The sequence below is a fragment of the Salmo salar genome, chromosome ssa15, assembly GCF_905237065.1.
Source record: "Salmo salar chromosome ssa15, Ssal_v3.1, whole genome shotgun sequence".
NCBI classification, from domain to species: Eukaryota; Metazoa; Chordata; class Actinopteri; order Salmoniformes; family Salmonidae; genus Salmo; species Salmo salar.
The window spans coordinates 41,700,148-41,723,923 of record NC_059456.1 but is presented as its reverse complement, the minus strand read 5'-3'; the positions used below and the strand labels follow the sequence as shown (position 1 = coordinate 41,723,923).

Below are 23,776 nucleotides of genomic sequence, written 5' to 3'. Positions count from 1 at the left end.
AAGTGGAAATAAATATTGAAATATTTAGTCGAATTTCTTATGCTGTATGTTTTATTCTGTTGAGAATAAGGATTTTGTCAAGAAGAATGAAACCTAATATTAATTTCTGTTCCGTTCACTTTCTTCTAATGAAAGCTCTCTTGCGCTCTTGAAAAAACATACCGTAAACCCTTTCTTTCGGCCACCTACTGGTTGATGTGTGAAGGCCGCCATGGTTGAATCGCAAAGATTGTGGGTTTCTTTCTGGAGGAGTATTATGTCTCGTAGCTAAGTAGAATCTTTACTAGAATTACGACATACCTTGAACTCCACAGTATTGTGCTCTGTTATTGGTCAGCACAGCACTCGTCCAATCACAGACGTTTGTATACGTCGGTCTTTTCTGTCTGGTGGTTCGCTGATGTGGTTTTTAAGAAGTTAGCTTGTAAACCTCACAGGCCAATTTAACCAGTTTTTCTCTTATATGTTAGTTCTTATTCACACGGATTATGCCTTATTATCAAACATGGGAAGAGTTTGCTCGTGCAGCAGAAAAACTATATTTGACAGATCCAATGAAGGTAGCTAGCTAACTACGACATTTTTCTGTTGAGAGCAAGCTTGAAATCTTGATAGCTAACGTTAGCTAGCTAGCGAGCAAAATGTATTTAGAAATGGTTATTTTACAGCACAAATAGATGTGATAGCCAATAATAACTATCACTGTTAGAGGGATGGAGTCTAGGTGCAGGATAGCTAGCTAGTTTGTTAGCCGTTTTTAAAAGCAATGCAGCCAGCTGTTAGCAAACAGTAGTTAACGTTAAATATGCTGGCAAATGTGAATTGTTAGGAAAACGACTGCCTAACTAATGCTAGTCAACTTTTGAAATATGTGTGAGCATCATGAAGATATCAACCATGGTGTAATGCATGCATGCAGCTATGCCTGTTGACTATTTCAATAAATAGGCTAAGCGTTTTCAGTTATGTTTGTGCATTCTTTTCTCTCTTTTGATACAGGTCAGGGTGGTTCTCAAATACAGACACTGTGATGGTAACCTTTGCATCAAAGTCACCGATGATGCAGTGGTAAGTTCAAGAGAAGACAGTCTGCTCCCTTTGCTCAGATTTTGCACATCTGTTTGAATCCTACATAGCCCAATAATAGACTAAGGGAGCCTGATGTAACTCATAGTCCAGGGACCTTACATGCTCTGGAGCCAAAACATCCAAGTACTCCCACCTAAACCGGAATCGATTCTCAATTGTGGTACGGTTCTAAAAACATGAATCCCTCTACTTTCATATCACATCAACATAATTTCACAAATGCAAAATACACACTTTACTGTACACTTTTAACTGGTTTTAACACAGTTACAGCTGACATTATTTTTCAGTGACAACACGTTTGTGGCGTCAGTCTTCCTTTTAAACATGTTTAGAGCAAGCATCGAGGCTCTTAATAAAACTCCCCCAGTCAGAAGATACTATTGTCATATCCTACATGGCTGCACTAATCTGTTGCTTGCAAGACTTTGTTGACATGTAGATATTTATTTTTTTACAACCAATTTTGGCCTCATGTTGTGAACTATTCTTCTGTTTCCCTCTACCTAATCCACAAATCCTTCTCATATTCCATTGCAGTGTTTACAATACAAGACGGACCAGGCCCAGGACGTGAAGAAGATAGAGAAACTGCATGGCAAACTGATGAGGCTTATGGTGTCCAAGGAAAGTGGTGCTGTGGAAATGGACTGAACACCCTTACACATAGTTGTATTAACTCTTCTTTGAGTCTAGACTGTGGTGTCAATAGCACAAACGGAAGAGAACGGAGCTGGAATGACGACATTGGATCATGAGAGGGAAGAGAGGGTGGAAATCAAAATGGAGAGCATAACCTTCGCTGCTCTAAAGAGGGATTTGCTGAAGCTCTTTTAAAGAGCTTTTATTTATTTTCAGTTTTAAGATGGACTAAAAACAGATGGAGAGACGCATGTCTATTTATGTATGTTTTTTTTTCTTCACATCTGGAAAAGTTCATGAACATGTTTAAGTGAACATGAATGAAGCATGACCTTTTTGATATTCGCACATGCTATTTTAGTGAAAGAAGAAACATGCCTCCAATGTAATTTAGTCAACTTTAAAAATAATTGCGTTACTCAATAAATGTTTATATACCCCCGTAACAGCCAACATCTCTCAATAACTCAAAGATTTTGATTTAAAGCATTGTGTGGTTCCATTTCAATATCTCCCCATATTGCTTTTGTTCAAGCTGCCATACTAAGCACACAGTTGCTGAATGTTTTCAAATGTTCCCTATTAATAATCAAGAATGCCTGATTTTTCTGACACCCTCCATTGATTTGAAAATAACTTCTCCTCAAACCAGGTCAGTACCACGCTTGGAGAAGCATCTGTTCATTCTCTTATGCGTTTGTTCATCATATTTGCACAGTTGCGTCTTAAAGTAGCCCTCCAGTCTCCTTTTCACCTTGTTTAACACCTGATTTACTTAACAAAAGGAACATCTCAATAGGTGGTCCAGGTAAGTCAGACATGGCACGGGGTGGGGGACGGGACTTTACTCATGTTCTTTATTGCGCCTCTATTGTTCCTCAAGCAAGGGGAGAGGCCGATGGCATCGAGACTTTCTATCAAACCAACTCCTTGCATGCACTACTCAAAGTTTGCAGGTGTCTAAATAAACACTATTTTGCCCCAAAAAATAAAAAAACTTTAGTGCATGTACTTTACTGGATTTATACTTGGGATATCACTTTTCAACAGGAAAAGTTCAAAAATCACTAGAGGACGTCTTTAACCAGTAGACAAGAACTACGTTTCCCATGAATCACTGGTCTCCATTTCGACACAACTGGCAGAGGGCAGAATTGTCATTGCATCTTGTGGAACAACGAACCAGCAGCAGGTGAGATGAACTCCTCTAGCAAGTAATACAATCCAAAATAATAGCTCCAAAAGTATTGTTGGTCAATATTTCTTATCGAGAATGTATTAATCAATATTTCCTCATACCTACGGAATGTAGGATAATAAAACATTGTTGCAAGTTGATGCAATTGAAAGCTGTGAATTTTGGATTGTTGTGATGAGATAACGGTCAGGTCTATCAATAGAACTGGAAGGCTTGAATATTTTTCATTAAATAATAATTGTACATTTTTGGGTGTTTTGATAACAATTTTGGAAAAGCAGCATCGATCTATATTTCAAGTAGGTTAAAACTTTGTAGCCTCTCCATTGTAGGTTTATATAACTGTTATCTGAAATATAGAAACATCAAATGAAATGTCAGGACTGATGTGATATGTCATGCCAGGCCTGTTTTTGCGGGTTGCCATCTGCTTGTTCCAGAAAAAAAAGCTTGTTTTGTCCTCATGGAGGGAAATTCCAGGGCTCAGTACTTTCATTTTATAGTTTGTAATCACAAGATTCAAAGGGAAACGTTTATTTTCAGAATTGCTGTATGGATAAATATAGATAATTTTCTGTCAGATGAAAAACAAGTTATGTCAGTTGTAAGTATATCAATAAAGAGAGATACTCACAAAGAAATCGGATTGATATGTTTCTAAATTCATGATGAAAGTTGTTGTGGTATCAGAGGCCGGCCAGAGAAATGCTTTGTCATGCATTTTGGCCACCATGAATTGTGACTATGGGGCCTTGTCCACTCCATTCTTTACCTAATCCTTTCAGAAAGGAATTCTGTGCAACAACAGTGCTACTTTGTTCTATTTTTCACATTTTCTGCAAACCAGTCAAGTAGACTTATGTGTGTCTGTGTAAATCTGTAGTGCTTGTAACCATACATTTCAGGTATTGCTGATTATTTTTCTACTGTAAACCACATGCAACACATGTATCCTACAAACAAAAACTATTAATTCACTCACTACTAAGCATTTACATACAGTACCAGTCAAAAGTTTGGACACACCTACTCATTCAAGGGTTTTTCTTTAGTTTGACTATTTTCTACATTGTAGAATAATTGTGAAGACATCAAAACTATGAAATAACACATATGGAATCATGTAGTAACCAAAAAAGTGTTTAATGAATCAAAATCTATTTTAGATTTTAGATTCTTCAAATAGCCACCTTTTGCCTTGATGTCAGCTTTGCACACTCTTGGCATTCTCTTAACCAGCTTCACCTAGAATGCTTTTCCAACAGTCTTGAAGGAATTCCCAAATATGCTGAGCACTTGTTAGCTGCTTTTCCTTCACTCTTTGGTCCAACTCATCCCAAACCATCTTAATTGGGTTAAGGTCGGGTGATTGTGGAGGCCAGGTCATCTGATGCAGCACTCCATCACACTCCTTCTTGGTCAAATAGCCCTTACACAGCCTGGAGGTGTGTTGGGTCTTTGTCCTGTTGAAAACAAATGATAGTCCCACTAAGCACAAACCAGATGGGATGCACATCGCTGCAGAATGCTGTGGTAGCCATGCTGGTTAAGTGTGCCTTGAATTCTAAATAAATCACTAACAGTGTCACCAGCAATGCACACCCACACCATCACAGGTCCTCCTCCATGCTTCATGGTGGGAACCACACATGCGGAGATAATCCGTTCACCTATTCTGCGTCTCACAAAGACACAATGGTTGGAACCAAAAATCTCAGATTTCGACTGGTCTAATGTCCATTGCTCGTGTTTCTTGGCCCAAGCAAGTCTCTTCTTCTTCTTATTGGTGTCCTTTAGTCATGGTTTCATTGCAGCAATTCGACCATGAAGGCCTGATTCACGCAGTCTCCTTGGAACAGTTGATGATGTGTTACTTGAACTCTGTGAAGCATTTATTTGGGCTGCAAATTCTGAGGCTGGAAACTCTAATGAACTTATCCTCTGCAACAGAGGTAGCTCTGGGTCTTCCTTTCCTGTGGTGGACCTCATGAGAGCCAGTTTCATCATAGTGCTTGATGGTTTTTGCGGCTGCACTTGAAGAAACTTTCAAAGTTCTTAACATTTTTCGGATTGACTGACCTTCATGTCTTAAATGAATAATGGACTGTCGTTTCTCTTTGCTTACTTGAGCTGTTCTTGCCATAATATGGACTTGGTCTTTTACCACGTAGGGCTATCTTCTGTATACCACCCCTACCTCATCACAACACAACTGATTGGCTCAAACATTAAGAAGGAATTTAAGAAGGAAATAAATTCCACAAATTAACTTTGAACAAGGCACACCTGTTTCATTAAACCCTTTTTTGATTACTACATGATTCCATATGTATTATTTCATAGTTTTGATGTCTTCAATATTATTTTACAATGTAGAAAATAGTAAAAATATAGAAAAACCCTGGAATGTGTAGGCGTGTCCAAACTTTTGACTGGGACTGTATAAGGACCATTTTAAAGGGCATTAATTGTAACATGTCTGCTATCCCTGATTTGTTTCTCCTGTTCACCCAGAAAGCACCATGTTTACAGAGGTTCTGTTAGCCCTGGTGGTGGGAGGAGTGATCTACTTTCTGGTGCAGAAGAGTAAGAGGCATCAGCTGAAGAGTGAGGATGGCTGGTGGGGGGAGGGGACTCCCCCAGACAGGGAAGAAGATGTCAGCATTCGCCCGTACACAGTCCGGACGGATAAGGAGGAATTGGAGGTGAGATGCGGAGAGGGATTATGGGCCTAGAGGAGAGCCGAACTTGCTCTTAGAGATTTAAGGCTTACGCAACAGTGTTTAATTGTTGATTAGTTGAACCTCATATTGCTCCCCCCAGGACCTGTACAGGAGAATAGACCAGACCCGATCCTTCCCTTCTCTAGAGGACAGCCAGTTCACCTACGGCTTCAACTCCCAGTATCTGCAGAATGTGGTCTCCTACTGGAGACATGATTTTGACTGGAGGAGACAGGTGGAGAAACTGAACAAATACCCACATTACAAAACCAACATTGAAGGTGAGATGGTGTGTTGTCATTTAGAACAAGATGAAACTGAGCAAGCAGATCTATTGGCTGCCAGTAAATACTACGTAACTTTAAGTCAACGTCAAACTTTGCATAAAAAATAATAATAATATGAGTCCAGGAAATTACTTATGGTTCATTCAAGCATCCTCTGACCCATGTACCAGGCATTGACGTCCACTACGTCCATGTGCGGCCCAAGAACCTCCCTGAGGGCGTGACTGCTGTGCCTTTGCTCATGGTGCACGGCTGGCCAGGCTCTTTCTACGAGTTCTACAGGATGATACCCCTCTTGACTGAACCCTCCAACCCAGACGACATCGTGTTTGAGGTGGTCTGTCCCTCCATCCCTGGGTACTGCTTCTCTGAGGCTCCACATAAGAAAGGTAAGTGGTTAGAAGCCTGGCTGGGGTCAAAGGTCACAAATGCCTTGCCCATTGAATCTAAAAAAGAGTGTCTGCAAGATGAACTTTATATCAGGTGACTTAGTATTCGTTTTCCCTACTGAATGATTATTTTTATGTTTCAGGTTTTGACTCGGTTTGTGCGGCCCGTGTGTTCCACAAGCTGATGAAAAGACTGGGTTTCCAACAGTTCTATGCTCACGGAGGAGACTGGGGATGGATCATCACCACCAACATGGCCCAGCTGGAGCCCAAGTAAGACAGACAAACACACAAAGATATGGCCAGATCTTAGCCTAGGCCATGGGAGACATAGCCAATATTATGTTTGATCCCTCATTTAGGGTATTTAGAATGTGTGGGCATGTTTTATGAGTTACAGTGCCTTCAGAAAGTATTCTCACCATTTCACTTTTTCCACATTTCATTGTGTTACAGTCTGAATTTAAAAATGGATTAAATTGAGATTGTGTCTACACACAATACCCCATAATGTCAAAGTGGAATTTTGTTTGTAGAAAAATAAAAAGCTGAAATGTCTTGTCGGTAAGTATTCAACCTCTTTGTTATGGAAAATAATTTCAGGAGTAAAAATGTGCTTAACAAATAACATATTAAGTTTCATGGACTCATTCAGTGTTCAATAATAGTGGTTAACATGATTTTTAATGACTAACCCATCTCTGTACCACACACATATAACTATCTGTAAGGTCCCTCAATTAAGTAGTGAATTTCAAACACAAATTCAAGCACAAAATCAGGGAGGTTTTTCAGTGACTCGCAAAGAAGGGCACCTATTGGTAGATGGGTGAAGATAGACACTGCATATCCCTTTGAGCATGGTGAAGTTATTAATTAGGGTTTGGATCACTACAAAGATACAGGCGTCCTTCCAAACTCAGTTGCTGGGGAGGCTGAAAACTGCTCAGGGATTTCAACATGAGGCCAACGGTGATTTTAAAACAGTTACAGAGTTTAATGGTTGTGATATGAGAACTGAGGATGGATAAATAGCATTGTAGTTACTCCGCAATACTAACCTAAATGACAGAGTGAAAAGAAGGAAGCCGGTACAGAATACAATATTCCAAAACATGCATCCTGTTTGCAACAAGGAACTTAAGTAATACTGCAAAAAATGTGGCAAAGAAATAAAGTTTTTGTCCTGAATACAAGGTGTTACGTTTGGGGCAAATCCAACACAACACATCACTGAGTACCACTCTTCATATTTTCAAGCATAGTGGTGGCAGCATCATGTTATGGGTGGGTATGCTTGTCATCGGCAGGGACTAGGGAGTTTTTTAGGATAAAAAGAAATGGAATATGGTTATGCACCAGCAAAATCCTAGAGGAAAACCTGGCTCAGTCTGCTTTCCAACAGACACTGGGAGACGATTCACCTTTCAGCAGGACAATAACTACATTAGAGTTCCTTACCATGACGACATTGAATGTTCCTGAGTGGCCTAGTTACAGTTTTGACTTACATCTGCTTGAAAATCTATGGCAAGACTTGAAAATGGCTTTCTAGTAATTATCAAGAAACAACATGACAGAGGTTTATCATTTCTTTTAAGAATAATGGGCAAATATTGTACAATCCAGGCGTGCAAAGCTTTTAGAGACTTACCCAAAAAGACTCACAGGTGTAATTGCTGCCAATGGTGTTTCTAACATGTTTTGTCTCAGGGGTGTGAATACTTATCTAATCAAGATATATGGGCGTTTTATTTTTCATAATTTTTTAATAAATGTTTGACACTTTGACCACTTTGACACTTTGACACTTTGACCAGTATTTTTAGATCGTTGACCAAAAATGACAATTAAATCAATTTTTATCCCACTTTGTAACACAACAAAATGTGGAAAAAGTCCTGGGGTGTGAATACTTTCTGAAGGCACTGTATTAGCTACTGTTATTAATTCAGACGTCATCTGTGAATGATATGAAGTCAGAAAGTCTCACAGTTTGACTCAGATTCTGTGTTGTACTACATCTCGGCTCTCTGGTTTTGTCACCCTAGAATAATCAAAGGCTTGCATCTCAACTTTGCTCCCCCCTCCAAGCCGGGCCTGCCCATGGTTCTGTCTATAATGCTGGGCCGCCATTTCCCCAAGATGTTTGGCTTCAATGAGCACGACATCCAGCGCATCTACCCCGTTGTGCAGAACCTAGTGGTGGAGTCTGTCAAGGAGTCAGGATACATGCACATCCAGGCCACCAAGCCTGACACTGTGGGTAAGAGCAGTGGTGGAAAAAGTACCCCATTTTCATACTTGAGTAAAAGTCAAGATATCTTAATAGAAAATGACTGAAGTAAAAATGAGTCACCCAGTAAAATACTACTTGAGTAAAAGTCAAAAAGTATTTGGTTTTAAATATACTTAAGTATCAAACGTAAATGTAATTGCTAAAATGTACTTCAGTATCAAAAGTAAAAGTATAAATCATTTCAAATTCCTTATATTAAGCAAACCAAATGGCACAACTTTTTTGTTTTTTAAATGTACTGATAGCCAGGGGCACACTACAACAAAGCATTTGTGTTTAGTGAGTCCTTCAGATCAGATGCAGTAGGGATAACTAGGAATTTTCTCTTTAAGTGTGTGAATTACACCATTTTCCTGTCCTGCTAATCATTCAAAATGTAACGGGTTCTTTTGGGTGTCAGGGAAAATGTATGGAGTAGAAAGTACATTATTTTCTTTAGGAATGTAGAGGAGTAAAAGTTGTCAAAAATATAAATAGTAAAGGTACCCCAAAAACGACTTAAGTAGTACTTTCTAGTATTTTTACTTAAGTACTTTACACCACTGGGTAAGAGAGGGAACCAATTTTGAAGGGGAAGCGTTCTGGGCTACACACAGCTTTAATTGCTGCTTCTGTATAGACCAGGACCAGGAATAAGAAACTGTGTTGTAACATATATCTGCTCTATATGCGTCTGCTCTCTTCCTGCAGGTCGAGGGTTGAATGATTCTCCAGTGGGTCTTGCTGCTTATATCTTGGAGAAGTTTTCCACCTGGACTGACCATGACTTCAGGAACCTGGATGATGGAGGACTTACGAGGTAGAACATCTTAGACTTGAACCACAGCCTTTGGTGTAAAATAGCATAGTTAATTAGTATCCAAAGGCTTCTTTGTCAAATTACCATGGCCATGTTTATGGCTTCTGTTTTTTAGCACCTCTCTTGCCTTGCAGGAAGTTCAGTCTGGATGACCTGCTGACCAACGTGATGATCTACTGGACATCTGGCTGCATCATCTCCTCCATGCGCTTCTACAAGGAGAACTTCAGCAAGGGTCTTGACCAGCCACACTCAAAGTGAGAGGACTGTTGCTATGGAATAGCTATGTAACATCTACTGCATGTGCTGTAATATCTACTGTATGTATGTGATGTAATAGTCTAGCTATTACATCACATACATACAGTGTGCAGATTTTGCATGAAAAACCAGGATAACATCTCTTTGCATCTCACCAGAGTGTGCATGAAGAAAGAATCAAAACAAAAGATTGCTGAGGAAGTTTGTATTTCCCGCGATTCGATGATAGAGCATCTTTGGAAAGGCAGAATCATTGACTACAAATTACTCAGCTGTATTGTTACACAAAAGGATGCACTCCAACTTCTGATCAAGAATCGTGAATAAACTGGTAATTTTGTTATAAACAAGCCAGAAGACAAACAAACACCTGGATACAACCTGTCCAACATCACGAGCCAGGTAGCAAGACAAGTTTTTGAGACAAATACCAAAGCCAGCTTCAATGACCCAGACAAGGCCCTAGTTGCTGACTACTTGGCCCATACAACTGCTACAGCTGACAAGCATTACCGCTTGAAGACAACAGTCAATGCATAATGAATAAACTAAGTTTGAGCCTATTCCTGGTAACATTGAACCACTGTAGTTTAAATCAATTATAATTTCTAAAGTGGAAGTTGGAAAGTTATATTTGAGTGTCATTGAGTGTTCATTCCAATCTCCTTTGCATTAGCGTAGCCTCTCCTGTAGCCTGTCAACCATGTGTCTGCCTATCCCTGTTCTCTCCTCTCTGCACAGGCCACACAAACGCATCACACCGCGTGGCCGCCGCCACTCTAACCTGGTGGTCCCAGCGCTCACGACCCACGTGGAGTTCCAGGTCTCCGGCAGCCTCTGGAACTGCCGGACTGCGGCCAACAAGGCAGAGTTCATCTCAGCCTATGCTACCCTCCAGTCCCTCGACTTCTTGGCGCTGACGGAAACATGGATTACCACAGAAAACACTGCTACTCCTACTGCTCTCTCCTCGTCTGACCACGTGTTCTCGCATACCCCGAGAGCATCTGGTCAGCGGGGTGGTGACACTGGAATCCTCATCTCTCCCAAGTGGACATTCTCTCTTTCTCCCCAGACCCATCTGTCTATCTCCTCATTTGAATTCCATGCTGTCACAGTCACTAGCCCATTCAACCTTAACATCCTTATCATTTATTGCCCTCCAGGTTCCCTTGGAGAGTTCATCAATGAGCTTGACGCCTTGATAAGTTCCTTTCCTGAGGATGGCTCACCCCTCACAGTTCTGGGTGACTTTAACCTCCCTACGTCTACCTTTGACTCATTTCTCTCTGCCTCCTTCTTTCCACTCCTCTCCTCTTTTGACCTAACCCTCTCACCGTCCCCCCCTACTCACAAGGCAGGCAATACGCTTGACCTCATCTTTACTAGATGCTGTTCTTCTACTAATCTCACTGCAACTCCCCTCCAAGTCTCCGACCACTACCTTGTATCCTTTTCCATCTCGCTCTCCTCCAACACTACTCACTCTGCCCCTACTCAGATGGTATTGCGCCGTCGCAACCTTCGCTCTCTCTCTCCTGCTACTCTCTCCTCTTCCATCCTATCATCTCTTCCCTCTGCTCAATCCTTCTCCAACCAATCTCCTGATTCTGCTTCCTCAACCCTCCTCTCCTCCCTTTCTGCATCCTTTGACTCTCTATGTCCCCTATCCTCCCGGCCGGCTCGGTCTTCCCCTCCTGCTCCGTGGCTTGACGACTCATTGCGAGCTCACAGAACAGGGCTCCGGGCAGCCGAGCGGAAATGGAGGAAAACTAGCCTCCCTGCGGACCTGGCATCTTTTCACTCCCTCCTCTCTACATTTTCTTCCTCTGTTTCTGCTGCTAAAGTCACTTTCTATCACTCTAAATTCCAAGCATCTGCCTCTAACCCTAGGAAGCTCTTTGACACGTTCTCATCCTTCCTTATTCCTCCTCCAACTCCACCCCCTCCTCCCTCTCTGCGGATGACTTTGTCAACCATTTTGAAAAGAAGGTTGACGACATTCGATCCTCGTTTGTTAAGTCAAACGACACTGCTGGTCCTGCTCACGTTGCCCTACCCTATGCTTTGACCTCTTTCTCTCCTCTCTCTCCAGATGAAATCTTGCGACTTGTGACGGACGGCCGCCCAACAACCTGCCCGCTTGACCCTATCCCCTCCTCTCTTTTCCAGACCATTTCCGGAGACCTTCTCACCTCGCTCATCAACTCATCCTTGACCGCTGGCTACGTCCCTTCCGTCTTCAAGAGAGCGAGAGTTGCACCCCTTCTCAAAAAACCTACACTCGATCCCTCCGATGTCAACAACTACAGACCAGTATCCCTTCTTTCTTTTCTCTCCAAAACTCTTGAGGGTGCCGTCCTTGGCCAGTTCTCTTGCTATCTCTCTCAGAATGACCTTCTTGATCCAAATCAGTCAGGTTTCAAGACTGGCCATTCAACTGAGACCGCTCTTCTCTGTGTCACGTGCTCTCACCACTGGTGTCCCCCAGGGCTCAGTTCTAGGCCCTCTCCTATTCTCGCTATACACCAAGTCACTTGGCTCCATCATATCCTCACATGGTGTCTCCTATCATTGCTACGCAGACGACACACAATTCATCTTCTCCTATCCCCCTTCTGATAACCAGGTGGCGAATCGCATCTCTGCATGTCTGGCAGACATATCAGTGTGGATGACGGATCATCACCTCAAGCTGAACCTCGGCAAGACGGAGCTGCTCTTCATCCCGGGGAAGGACTGCCCGTTCCATGATCTCGCCATCACGGTTGACAACTCCATTGTGTCCTCCTCCCAGTGCGCTAAGAGCCTTGGCGTGACCCTGGACAACACCCTGTCGTTCTCAGCTAACATCAAGGCGGTGACCCGATCCTGTAGGTTCATGCTCTACAACATTCGCAGAGTATGACCCTGCCTTACACAGGAAGCGGCGCAGGTCCTAATCCAGGCACTTGTCATCTCCCGTCTGGATTACTGCAACTCGCTGCTGGCGGGGCTCCCTGCCTGTGCCATTAAACCCTTACAACTCATCCAGAACGTCGCAGCCCGTCTGGTGTTCAACCTTCCCAAGTTCTCGCACGTCACCCCGCTCCTCCGCACACTCCACTGGCTTCCAGTTGAAGCTCGCATCTGCTACAAGACCATGGTGCTTGCCTATGGAGCTGTGAGGGGAACGGCACCTCCGTACCTTCAGGCTCTGATCAGTCCCTACACCCAAAGAAGGACACTGTGTTCATCCACCTCTGGCCTGCTCGCCTCCCTACCTCTGCGGAAGCACAGTTCCCGCTCAGCCCAGTCAAAACTGTTCGCTGCTCTGGCACCCCAATGGTGGAACAAGCTCCCTCACGACGCCAGGACAGCGGAGTCAATCACCACCTTCTGGAGACACCTGAAACCCCACCTCTTTAAGGAATACCTGGGATAGGATAAAGTAATCCTTCTACCCCCCCCCCAAAAAAGATATAGATGTACTATTGTAAAGTGGTTGATCCACTGGATATCATAAGGTGAATGCACCAATTTGTCGCTCTGGATAAGAGCACTCTGGATCGCTCTGGAGTCGCTCTGGATAAAAGCGTCTGCTAAATGACGTAAATGTAAATGCAAATGTAGCTAGCATGAGGCACTCCACATTCAGAACATAAAAAACTTTGTCCTGATAAGTCATGCTGTTAAAGTAGAAAGGACTCAAACCAATTTTATGTTTCAGTAAACTAATACACTTTTTCGCTTCCTCTTTACCCAGGATGCCAGTGCACGTGCCCACCGGTTTTGCCTGCTTCCCCAACGAGCTGATGCACACCCCCAAGCTGTGGGTGCAGCAGAAGTACCGCAAGCTCAAGACCTTCACGCCCATGGCCCGAGGAGGACACTTCGCCGCCATGGAGGAGCCAGAACTCATGGCCCAGGACATCCAGAACTTCACCAAGATGCAGGAGAAGAGGAAGAAGTGATCCTCTAGTCCGCACATCAGCCTTCCTTGTTTACCAAACAGCACCAGTTGCTAGATCAGCTAGCACTGGTATTGTGATAGCACTGAAATGTGCCAGAAGTTACTTACTGATAAACCCATAGAGAGAGAGAGACCTCTGCCATAGCTGGCTGTTTTACACCCATGAGCATATAATACTAGCCAGGTCCCAGATCAGTTTGTGCTGTTTTGGCATGACAACCACAAACAGTGCAGTCTGGTCTGTGACCAGGCTAATATAATACAGTAAAGCCCAGGGTTGGGGTCAATTCCATTTCAATTCCAGTCAATTCAGAAAGTAAATCAAATTCCATATTTCACTCATTGAAAAGCATTGAAGAAAATTGGAATTTGAGTTTGAATTTCAGTGTACTTCCTGAATTGAAATAGAATTGACCCCAACCCTGGTAAAGCCTCTCAATGCCTACTGCCAATGAGGTGGTGTAGAAAATGTACTCTCTAGTTAGGAAATTATGAATGGATCAATGGATGAGTGAATAGAAGATAATTTTGTTTAGGTTCTTCTTGAATTTAAGAGAGCACAGGCAGTTCTTCGTTCAGATTACTGGCATAGTCTAGGCCCGAGTGGTTATCAAATGATGCATAAAATATCAGGTGATATGTATTTTACTTTGAATACCTGTTCTTATTTACTCAAATTTATTTACAATGTTATAGCATTACATGAATAGCACTTTGTATTTCAGACACTAATATCCTGATCTATACATATTAATAAACATTTAAATTAAATTAGTGTACTGTTTTTCTGCTAATGTCTTGGGCACACCTACAATATATGGGATATTCCAGGTTTTATGACAAAAATAGTATGATGATGGTACCAGGTGCAGTACCATCCTCCTAGTTGTCCATCATGGTGGGGCCAGAGGTACCTCCAGCTGCTGCCAGGTCCTGGTGTTTCCCAAGCTCTGAATCCTGCCCTGGGACGCCCCACCACCTCTCTGAGGCTGCTTCCCTTGGCAGAGCACACCCGGGGGAGGCGTGGGGGGACGGGGGAGATGAGGGCTGCTTGAAGATCCCTGTATTACCTCACCAGTTAAGTCAAGGGGAGGGAACGAGAGAATGAGAAAGAGGGATGGTTGGAGAGGGAGGACGTAGGACCACGATGCGCAGCGGAGAAGCTGTGATTGGAGATTGTTAGAGGGTCTGGGTAGCTGCGGTCAAGAGCAGTCGAGCTCTGGGTCTCTGTTGGTCTTTGTTAGGGTGGCTGGGTATCTGCTTGGTGCTGGTTGGTCTTCAGTTAGGTGGCTGGGGGTCCTGAAGTATTCATGGCTGAAAAGCAGCTGGAGGATCCTAAGTCCATCCCAGCAGAGCAGACCAAGATGTATTCACAGAACCAGTTCAGTCTGAGAACACCGCAGCCTGGACACAGACAGTCCACACGTAGGGATCCTAAGAAGTGGGTAAGTAAAACCTCTACATAATCTGGAGGGAATGAAGTAGAGCAGTGGGCACTTCAGGGATATAGTAATTGAAAAGTAGACAGGTCATCTCAGCTATACTTGCTTCTATTTATGTTAATTAGCTCTACAATTATTATTTCTGAATAACTAAAACTCCTTCACTGTCAATATTTAGACCCTTCATGTAAAATATTTGCTAAATCAACTTCACACATTAGATCTTGTGGTTTGGAAACAGATGTTATCGTGCACTCTGATGTTTACCAACTTAAATCTGTCATTTGAAATTCATTGTTATAACATTATTTCCTCATTTCCTATCTCCATATAAATGACGGCTTATTTACCATGTTATCGTATACGTGTCTCTGCTCCTCCTGCGTGGTCCAGGTGAGGTCTGGGTGTGTTAATGGGGTGCAGCCTAGCAGGGCCATGAAGTCCCATCACTCCCCAGAGAACGCGGCCAGGGAGAGGAGCCGTGTCCGTAACCTCCGCCAGGCCTTCCACAGCCTGCAGGCAGCCCTGCCCTCCGTCCCCCGTGACACCAAACTCTCCAAGCTGGACGTCCTGGTCCTGGCCACCGACTACATCGCCTACCTTACTGAGACCCTGGATCAGGGAGGGCCTCTGTCTGAACTCCCACTACCCCCCAGGGCAGGGGGCTACCTCCACCCAGTCAAGGTTGGTGACATCAAACTAGCTGGGTGCTTATCTTTTTAGTTTCTTGGTCATCATAGCTTATAACCCTGATCTGTTCCTCATTATCTCTTCGTGTTTCATGTCATAAATTCATGTCCAGACGTTCAGTTAATATCAGACGTGAATTGTAGCATAATATTAGGAATATAGTAGGGATCAATACATAGATTATTTCTGACTATAATCTATTATTTGTTCGGATTTATTATAAGCATACAGACTAACTACAGTTGAACATGTTTCCTGTCCTGACAGAAGTGGCCGATGCGCTCCTTGCTGTACTGTGGGAGTGTGGGAGGACTGCTGTCAGCCGCCAGTGTCAGGAGAGAAGGAGACACATCCACTGACCCCTAGCCCAGAGGTCAACATGGACAGATCCATTTAGTACTAGGAGCGATGAAATACCAATATATCCAACTGTGCTGCTTATGAAACTGCAGTGAATTGCAATGTACATGTAATGTACTTGCTGAACACGGAAACTCCTACAATGTCCAGGGGATTAGATACAATGATTAAGATATAAAATACAAAATCAAAGGATCGCTTTGCTTAGCACATTGTACCACTTATTTATTACACTGCATAAAACATAAATCACTAAAAGTGGGTAAAATAATGTTATGATCAAAGAGTGCAATGTTGACCATTTCAGTGACTTATTGTGTTTTTAGCTTTAAGATTAATTAAAGTTGATCTTTATCCCTGTCTCCTGGATTTGTTTTATTTTTAGTGTTGTAGTTGTGTTTGGGGTGGGAGTGAAAGGATGGACAGATTAACAGAAGGGGAGGATTGTTGTGAGAACACTTGGCAACCATGTATTCAGCTGTGGAGCCCTGAGTACTAGTCCATATCTGTATAATAATGCACGCTTGCAAGTAAACATTTATTCATACAGCAAACTTTGCTAAGTTGATGTAAATTACACATTATGGCTTTGTATGAGCTATCTGACATACTGCACTGTTGAGCGATCTTAATGACTTTACTTCATATTTTGGTGTGTGTGCATATCATTTCTTGTCTCCTAGCAGAAGTTACCTTCCAGAAAATGTACATTAACATGACATAATGAAGTCATGTGACTTTGGTAGACACACATTTCATATTCTGATATTAACCAAGAAACACACTTTAACAGACTGTATTGCTAAGCTGCTTAAAGTATTTGTGCTCAGGCAGACAGAGACATATTTTGTTGGCTGTAACATGGACGAGACCACAGAACCCCTTGAGCAACATGGGCTCAGGTCCACGAGAAACGGTACAGTGTTCAAGGCTAGCTCTATAAATCTGTCAGGGGGGGTCTGATAAACCCCCCTCTCATATTAATGGCTAATTTGGACATGCCAGAGATGTGCTACTGAGGCAGGGGTTACAGAGGGAAAGGAGAGGGCAGAAATGTTGGTGAAACAATGTGAGACAGACAGTGGTGCACAACGTTCCAGCATTCCCACTGAGTTGACTTTCTAGTCTAGATCACAGAGGATAAAGCATATCAGTCAATAGAGGCTCTGTTGCACTGGTCAATATAATATATGCGCATCATTTAAACAATCACAATCTCATTTTAATGGCAAGCCCATACTGTATGCCAGGACATGGATTTTCCAATGGCATTATTTCTGTACCATGTGACCTCAAAGTGAGGGGTCATCAACTAAACAAACTTGATTTAAAGGCCCTTTTGGCTTGAACTGCAAATAGATCTCTAGGTGTGTCTGAATGTGGATATTTGTGCCAATAAACCCATATAACCCTGATCTCCCTTCATGTTAGGAGATAATCAACATAGTTTCTGTATCTCCAGCTCATTATATCCAGTACACACTGATTGCTGAGTGAATTTATTTAGCTTTCTGTCCAGCCTCCCCTCGTTGGCCTGGCCTAGCTGGAACTAACCAGAGGAATAGAGGAGAGAGGGAGGACAAGGAGGAAGGGAAGAAAAGTAGGGAGGAAGGCACAACTCAACTTTGTCAATAAGAAAAACAGTATTTAATGTAAGAGACCGGTTGATGGCTCGGTCCAGAGAGACAGCCAAGACAGGTTCCTAATGAGTAAAACCCAAAGTCTATCGAGGTTCCAGTCTGAAAGACAACCATACTTGGCAAAAGTTAGCGTTCCTTCTGTGAGTCTACCACTTGAATAAGTATATAACCAGAAGGAAGAGCTGTAGCTGGGCTGAATGAGGGGCTTGGTGTGGCGGCAGCAGAGGTTGTTGTGGCAACAGAGGGTTTGTGGTCCTTGGCACAAAGCTGGGATGATAAGTGTTCCAACATCATGCGGAGAGAAACGTCACAGGAGTGGCACGTGACCCGGTGACACAGTCACAATGACCCACCAGAGAGAAGAGCTAGGAGTAGTAGGGAGAATGAAGGCTAAAGGATACTGCGGTGATAACAGCCCTCCCTTGGGATAGGAAAAGAATGACAGTGGAAGGCTCTCACTCCCTCACCCTCAAAATGAAGGCTGATCGAGCGCTCAAATGTTTGTTTTATCAAATTGACCTACAAGATATTTCCTCAATAATGGGTTTAGTAGACGTATCCACTGTCCATATGCATACCTACCGGAGGACAGGACACAAGACAAAACATCTGACAAAGCACATGTCCAATCCAACATTTTATTAAAAAAAACAGAGCAACAACAATTATGTTACCACAATTCATTCACTTACAAACATTTAACCTTGAGAGATCATGCCCACCAGGGTGGTCAGACACAGATACACTACTGAAGACTTCGCTCACAGACCTAGGGAGTGTTCAGTAATGTCCAAAACAGAGAAAATGTTGGCAAACTGAAAAGGTACCACTTGAGCTTTTCCAAAAGGGAAGCTCAATTCAGTTATTTTTCAAAACCTTGGCTCCCACTGACATAATGAACAGGACACAGATCTCATTCTGCTTGGTAAATGAGAGTTCAACTCCACCCTATCACAGCTGCCCCTTTGTAGTGTGCTCCTAGTACGAGCTAATCAACTTCCATAACATCCAACAATATGAAAAAATAATCACGATACAGAGATCATATGAAGGCACAGCCAAAGCAGTGTAGTTGACCAAACGCCACTGCTTATGGTTTTTTGGAATGCATACTAGGAAGAATTCATACAAAATGGGAGAACAAATATTGATAATAAATATTGAGTCAGAATATTTATTATCTTTTGAAATTACCAAGTGCCACGCTTCTCTCTCACGGCCAAGTGCATTTTAAATGTACTCTAAACTAAAACACATCTCATAGTAAATTGGTATTTAATGGTATGGATAGAAGCTATTCAGGATTGATCATTTTTAGGAGGCAATGGTTTACAGATCTTCTACTTTACGGTTCAGGCTGTAAATTGGACTAAGACAATCTATGATTCAGCTGGTGCAAGCAAACTCAATAGAACCATTTTGCCCTTCATATTCACGTGTCACTCTACAACTCATCTTTCCTAGATAGTTGGCCCTGCCAACTTCAGAATAAGATTACAGAATAGGTCTCGATTGTGCTCTGAGTAGATGTCAGCATTACTAAAACACAGTCCTAAACTCACATTGGGTAAATTGACATCTAGAATAACAATAACTCAGCACTGCGGACTGTAAATTCATCCAAAACATGTCCTGGAAAGGGGTGGTCTTCACTTAAAGTTTAGCGTTACAGATAAACAATTCAAGTAATTTCAGGTATGACGAAAAAGGAATCAATTCAGTTATATCTTATCACATAGACTATCAAATCAACTTTATCAGTCACAGGATGTCAATTAAAAAAAGGACTAAAAAACCTCTAAGAACGATAGAAATGTTTGTGAATGTTACAACAAGAAGGGATAGCCCTAACAACTTCATAACGTACTAACATACAGAAAACGCTAGTTTGAAGTTGCTTTGTTGTGCAAACACAGAAATAGTATAACAATAACTACTTGACCACTTCTGCCCTCCATTCACAAAACATTTTAAATGGTACTTGCACATAGAAAGGGGGATACCTCGTCAGTTGTACAAACTGAATGTATTCAACTGAAATGTGTCTTCCGCATTTAACCCAACCCCTCTAAGTCAGAGGTGCGGGCGGCTGCCTTAAATCGACACCCACGTCATCGACGCCCGGGGAACAGTGGGTTAACTGCCTTACTCAGGGGCAGAGCGACAGATTTTTACCTTGTCAGCTCGGAGATTCGATCCAGCAACCTTTCGGGTTACTGGCCCAACACTCCAACCTGCCAGGCTACCTGCCGCCACTCAAAAGTTCCACAACATAGTTCCATTTGCTACAAATGGTAATGAAGTCAATGGAAATATAGATATATTCTCTCTTTTTGGTAATAAAACTATCAAAACAAAGCGATGACATCATTTTCTATATGCTTTGAATGAGAAGAGGTATTTTTCAGTGGGGATGAATGAACAACATTCCTTGCTCGTATCGGACTGTAGCCATAGGATCCAATGCAACATTTGCCTGTATGTCATTGATAACAATGGTGTCAGAATCCTAATAGCGTGGCATTCAGTCAGTAGTGTCACAACATTGGCCCCACAATAAATAAATACAAATATATCTATCTATCTATCTATCTATCTATCTAGCCCATCCATAGCCAGAGTTTCTTTATTCCCCATAAAGGTAGACGGGGTAAAAAGGCAGGTAGAAAATGGCTCTACAGAATTTTTAAGTAAAAACTCTTTGGAAACAAGTAAAGCAGATTGGTATGGGCTGATTGAGTCACTATGTAGTCAATCACAAGTTATCCCAACCCACAGTAAGACAGATGGACAGGCATGTCACTCGAGTCTCCAACTACAGAAACAACCACAGAGAGACACACACACACACACACACACACACGTAGACTCCCTGTTTGAGGGACAAACAGGCCATATGGAATCACAAGCTCACCACAAACCAGATCATCTCAACAGAGTACTACCACATTACCCTGACTTGAATTCTGTAGTGTGGTTAGGTATTCTAGTGGATGGGTGGAGTACAAAATGAAGATTTTGAACAGAGAATGACATGAGAATTCTTCAGATTGCAAAAAGGACCTTGAAACATGAATATGAAACATTTGACAAATGACAATTAAAATTCAACATCTGCCCTGCACGTTTCATATTCACCGAATGACCAAAATAAATGTCTTCATAATAACAATGTTAAATCAACCGCCGATACTGTTATGGAGAAACATTTACGTCATTAGATAAAGTGGCCACTTACAAAAAACACGCTACAAAACATTGGACTTCTTTCGTTTTAAGATGATTGGAATTTTTCCCCTGGTACATTGAACATCAATAAACAGTGAAGTGCCAAAAGGAAACCAAGTCCTTCAAAGATACAACCAAAGAACATCACATATATTAGTCTACCCTAAGATTTCTGAGTACTGAACTCTGTTGAGCCATCAAAATGGCTGCAGTTTCCCAGTTTAAACTAGAGATGCTCCCTTCACTGTAAATATCCTCTGTTAGAGCAGTGGGGTGGACGAGACACAGGTAAAGCTAACAAACATCGAAGACACATATGGAGAATCATTATACATGTACTATGCAGTATAAGTATACTGTATCACAATCCTAATTACACACTGATCAGTAATCAAAATTAAACTACATTCACACACTGCCTACTAATGAGGCACCTTAAGTAACTATGGGATCTACAGTGTGAATGGACTGCGAGGATAAGGTATTCTACATGCATTAATGTCACTAGCTAACCAGCAGGTTATCTGGGTCTCGATGAAGTAGTAGTGCAGACTCAATGACCTGAAAATGTGATCCCAGTTAATGGCAAATGAGGTGATGTGTTGAGCTCCATCTACAGTATATAACTGTATGGCAGGTTAAGACTGTTTAAGGTCATCTACCTCTTTATTAATTTACTATAGCAAGCCAAATAAGGCCATGTAAAGCAAACAGACAAAAGGAGCTTTGGGAACCGTCTACAGGGACATAAAGGATTTGGGCGTTTTTATTTTTTAAAGGCCAAGTTCTCTGGGACCCTCTTTCCGTTAGCTAAAGGTTTGAAGATTTTGCGCATGTGCGGGATTCTGTACTTCACGCAGTCTATGCTCTACTCGTTCAGCTGCCCAGAGAACAGGCTACACTGGTGAACAGTGCTGGTTTAATAAAGTTGGATCAAAGTGGAATCAATGTCTGTAAGATCACAATCTACCTTAGGCACACAATGTGGTCAACCTCCCTTCACATTTCTCAGTCAATCATTAATGGTAATTGTTGAAGTTTTATTGGTATTACGTAAATGCAGCATCTGCATGCTAACCATTTGATCTCAGTTTAATTGGGTTATGCATTTAGATCTCCTTGCGTTATGTAGGCTACAGTGTTGTTTTGAACGATGTAGTGAGCTAATTATTTAGTAGATGGTGCTAACAAGCTGTAGCATGCTTGTGTTTGGTTTCAATCAAGCGCATACTTTGCCTACTGGCGCATGTTGTTGAGCTTCGGCCACGTGAGAGAAAAAATGCAACCCTTCGCACAATCGTCCTAAAATGAGGTGACGTTTTTTGTCTTACAGCAGCATAACGTTACACTATGCCATTATATTCGGTTCTGTTATGTAGAATACTATCATTATGTGGTCTTGCAGACATTGATTCAGCTTTGATCTAACTTCATTAAACAAGCACCATTTCACCAGAGCAGCCTGTTCTCTGGGCACCGTGGGCAGCCGAAGGAGTCATACAGACTGCGTAAAGTAGAGAATCACGCACATGCGCAGCTTCAAACCTTAAGCTGTTGGGAAGAGCGTTCAAGAGAACTCGGACTGCAGCCACTCTGTTTTTAAAATTCTTATAGTTCATCTGACGTACCGGCTTCATCTTTTCTATAAAAATAATATGCAATGACAGTTAAATCTAAAGTGCCTCTTCTCCGCCTGCTTACTTGACATTTTAGTCATTCAGCGGACACTCTTATCCAAAGAGACTTACAAGAGAAATTAGGGTTAAGTGCCTTGCTCAAGGACACACAGAACGATTTTTCACCTAGTCGGCTCGGGGATAAAAACCAGGGACCTTTCGGTTACTGACCTAATGCTCTTAATCACTAGGCTACCTGACCCTCTACCTGACCCTCTGAGAAACAAAAGACTTGCGTCCATTTTCACAGTCATTTGAACAACTTGGTGCGTGTGTATGTCCACAATCTTTCAATCATAAATTTAACAAAATGACAATCACAGCCCTTTGGTTCAGTCCAGGCTCTTAGATCTACTAACTGGACAACAATGAGACTTCTCAGCACGGAGCATGATTGCCGCTTGTGTTGCGCTAGTATTTCTCCATCCAGGAATCCACCTCAATTCAGACATTTTGGCTCTTCTCAAAACTCCAGGCTCATAAGTAGTGATTTCCAGTTACTTCAGTTTAGGGAAACTGTGACCAGTACCATCGTTAATGACGTACCAATGAATTCAAGATACAACTGGACCCCCCCCCCATCCACAAATCGTGTGTAAGTGCACTATTCTTCATTATAGCAGAGGACTCTGGCACTCTTAAAAACCACCATATATTTGTGGTGTATCAGTTTTTCCAGGGAGTAAGGGTTAGGGGTGAATCTCCCTTTTTCTCCACATTGACCCTGTGGTTCTTGATGGAAGTCATGTCCAGGCACACTGGATCTCCGCTGCCTCTCCTGCCCCAGGCGGGTCCTCTCCCCAAGGGTTGAGAGAGCTGAGGGGAGGGGGGGGGGGAAGTGGGGGGGGGTCTGTTACAAGGCCGTCTCCTGCACTGTGTGAGCCAGTCGGCAGGAAGGCTGAGGGGTGGCCCTCTCCTCGTCCTCCTCCTCCGTTTTCTCCTCCTCTTTGTGTTGGGCAACGCCGTTGCTCTCCTGAGCCATCTGGTACGGCTGCGTGTTGATAGCTTTGGGCTGCACAACATTCCCACACACATACAAAAAACATGGCAATTAAGTAATCAAATTGTTACAATTATATTAGAAACAGAGTGTGGCTAACA

At 42.5% G+C, this 23,776-nt stretch overlaps 4 protein-coding genes across 6 annotated transcripts in view; 3 read left to right on the top strand and 1 right to left on the bottom strand.

The window, feature by feature from the left end:
• The first annotated feature begins 337 nt into the window (after window positions 1-337).
• On the top strand, window positions 338-2,177 carry srp9 (signal recognition particle 9). Its single transcript, XM_014144577.2, has 3 exons — window positions 338-560; window positions 1,000-1,068; window positions 1,630-2,177. Exons 1-3 carry the CDS (start codon window positions 489-491, stop codon window positions 1,741-1,743), a joined length of 255 nt encoding a protein of 84 aa, XP_014000052.1. The 5' UTR covers window positions 338-488; the 3' UTR covers window positions 1,744-2,177.
• A 309-nt stretch (window positions 2,178-2,486) lies between these two features.
• Window positions 2,487-14,410, top strand: ephx1 (epoxide hydrolase 1, microsomal (xenobiotic)). Its single transcript, XM_014144575.2, has 9 exons — window positions 2,487-2,923; window positions 5,444-5,634; window positions 5,753-5,933; window positions 6,110-6,328; window positions 6,472-6,601; window positions 8,380-8,594; window positions 9,318-9,426; window positions 9,561-9,683; window positions 13,433-14,410. Exons 2-9 carry the CDS (start codon window positions 5,452-5,454, stop codon window positions 13,638-13,640), a joined length of 1,368 nt encoding a protein of 455 aa, XP_014000050.1. The 5' UTR covers window positions 2,487-2,923; window positions 5,444-5,451; the 3' UTR covers window positions 13,641-14,410.
• A 370-nt stretch (window positions 14,411-14,780) lies between these two features.
• LOC106571449 (transcription factor 23) lies at window positions 14,781-16,485 on the top strand. The gene is made up of 3 exons (XM_014144574.2): window positions 14,781-15,084; window positions 15,475-15,765; window positions 16,039-16,485. The coding sequence occupies exons 1-3, from the start codon at window positions 14,950-14,952 to the stop codon at window positions 16,135-16,137; spliced, it is 525 nt and encodes a 174-aa protein (XP_014000049.1). The 5' UTR covers window positions 14,781-14,949; the 3' UTR covers window positions 16,138-16,485.
• Window positions 16,486-18,395: 1,910 nt separating this feature from the next.
• Window positions 18,396-23,776, bottom strand: part of slc5a6a (solute carrier family 5 member 6a) — a 44,123-nt gene continuing 38,742 nt past the window's right edge. For all 3 annotated transcript variants that reach the window (XM_014144568.2, XM_014144570.2, XM_014144569.2), the window contains exon 16: window positions 18,396-23,687. In XM_014144568.2, coding sequence (XP_014000043.1) covers window positions 23,529-23,687 — 159 coding nt within the window. In that variant the 3' untranslated portion in view covers window positions 18,396-23,528. The remainder of the gene's footprint in view (window positions 23,688-23,776) is intronic.

Coding starts and splice junctions, on each gene's coding strand:
- srp9 (XM_014144577.2), top strand. CDS start 489: ATGCCTTATTATCAAACATGGGAAGAGTTTGCTCGTGCAGCAGAAAAA. Junction 561..999: donor ATTTGACAGATCCAATGAAG/GTAGCTAGCTAA, acceptor CTTTTGATACAG/GTCAGGGTGGTTCTCAAATA. Junction 1,069..1,629: donor AAGTCACCGATGATGCAGTG/GTAAGTTCAAGA, acceptor ATTCCATTGCAG/TGTTTACAATACAAGACGGA.
- ephx1 (XM_014144575.2), top strand. CDS start 5,452: ATGTTTACAGAGGTTCTGTTAGCCCTGGTGGTGGGAGGAGTGATCTAC. Junction 8,595..9,317: donor CACCAAGCCTGACACTGTGG/GTAAGAGCAGTG, acceptor CTCTTCCTGCAG/GTCGAGGGTTGAATGATTCT. Junction 9,684..13,432: donor CTTGACCAGCCACACTCAAA/GTGAGAGGACTG, acceptor CTCTTTACCCAG/GATGCCAGTGCACGTGCCCA.
- LOC106571449 (XM_014144574.2), top strand. CDS start 14,950: ATGGCTGAAAAGCAGCTGGAGGATCCTAAGTCCATCCCAGCAGAGCAG. Junction 15,085..15,474: donor GTAGGGATCCTAAGAAGTGG/GTAAGTAAAACC, acceptor TGCGTGGTCCAG/GTGAGGTCTGGGTGTGTTAA. Junction 15,766..16,038: donor GCTACCTCCACCCAGTCAAG/GTTGGTGACATC, acceptor CTGTCCTGACAG/AAGTGGCCGATGCGCTCCTT.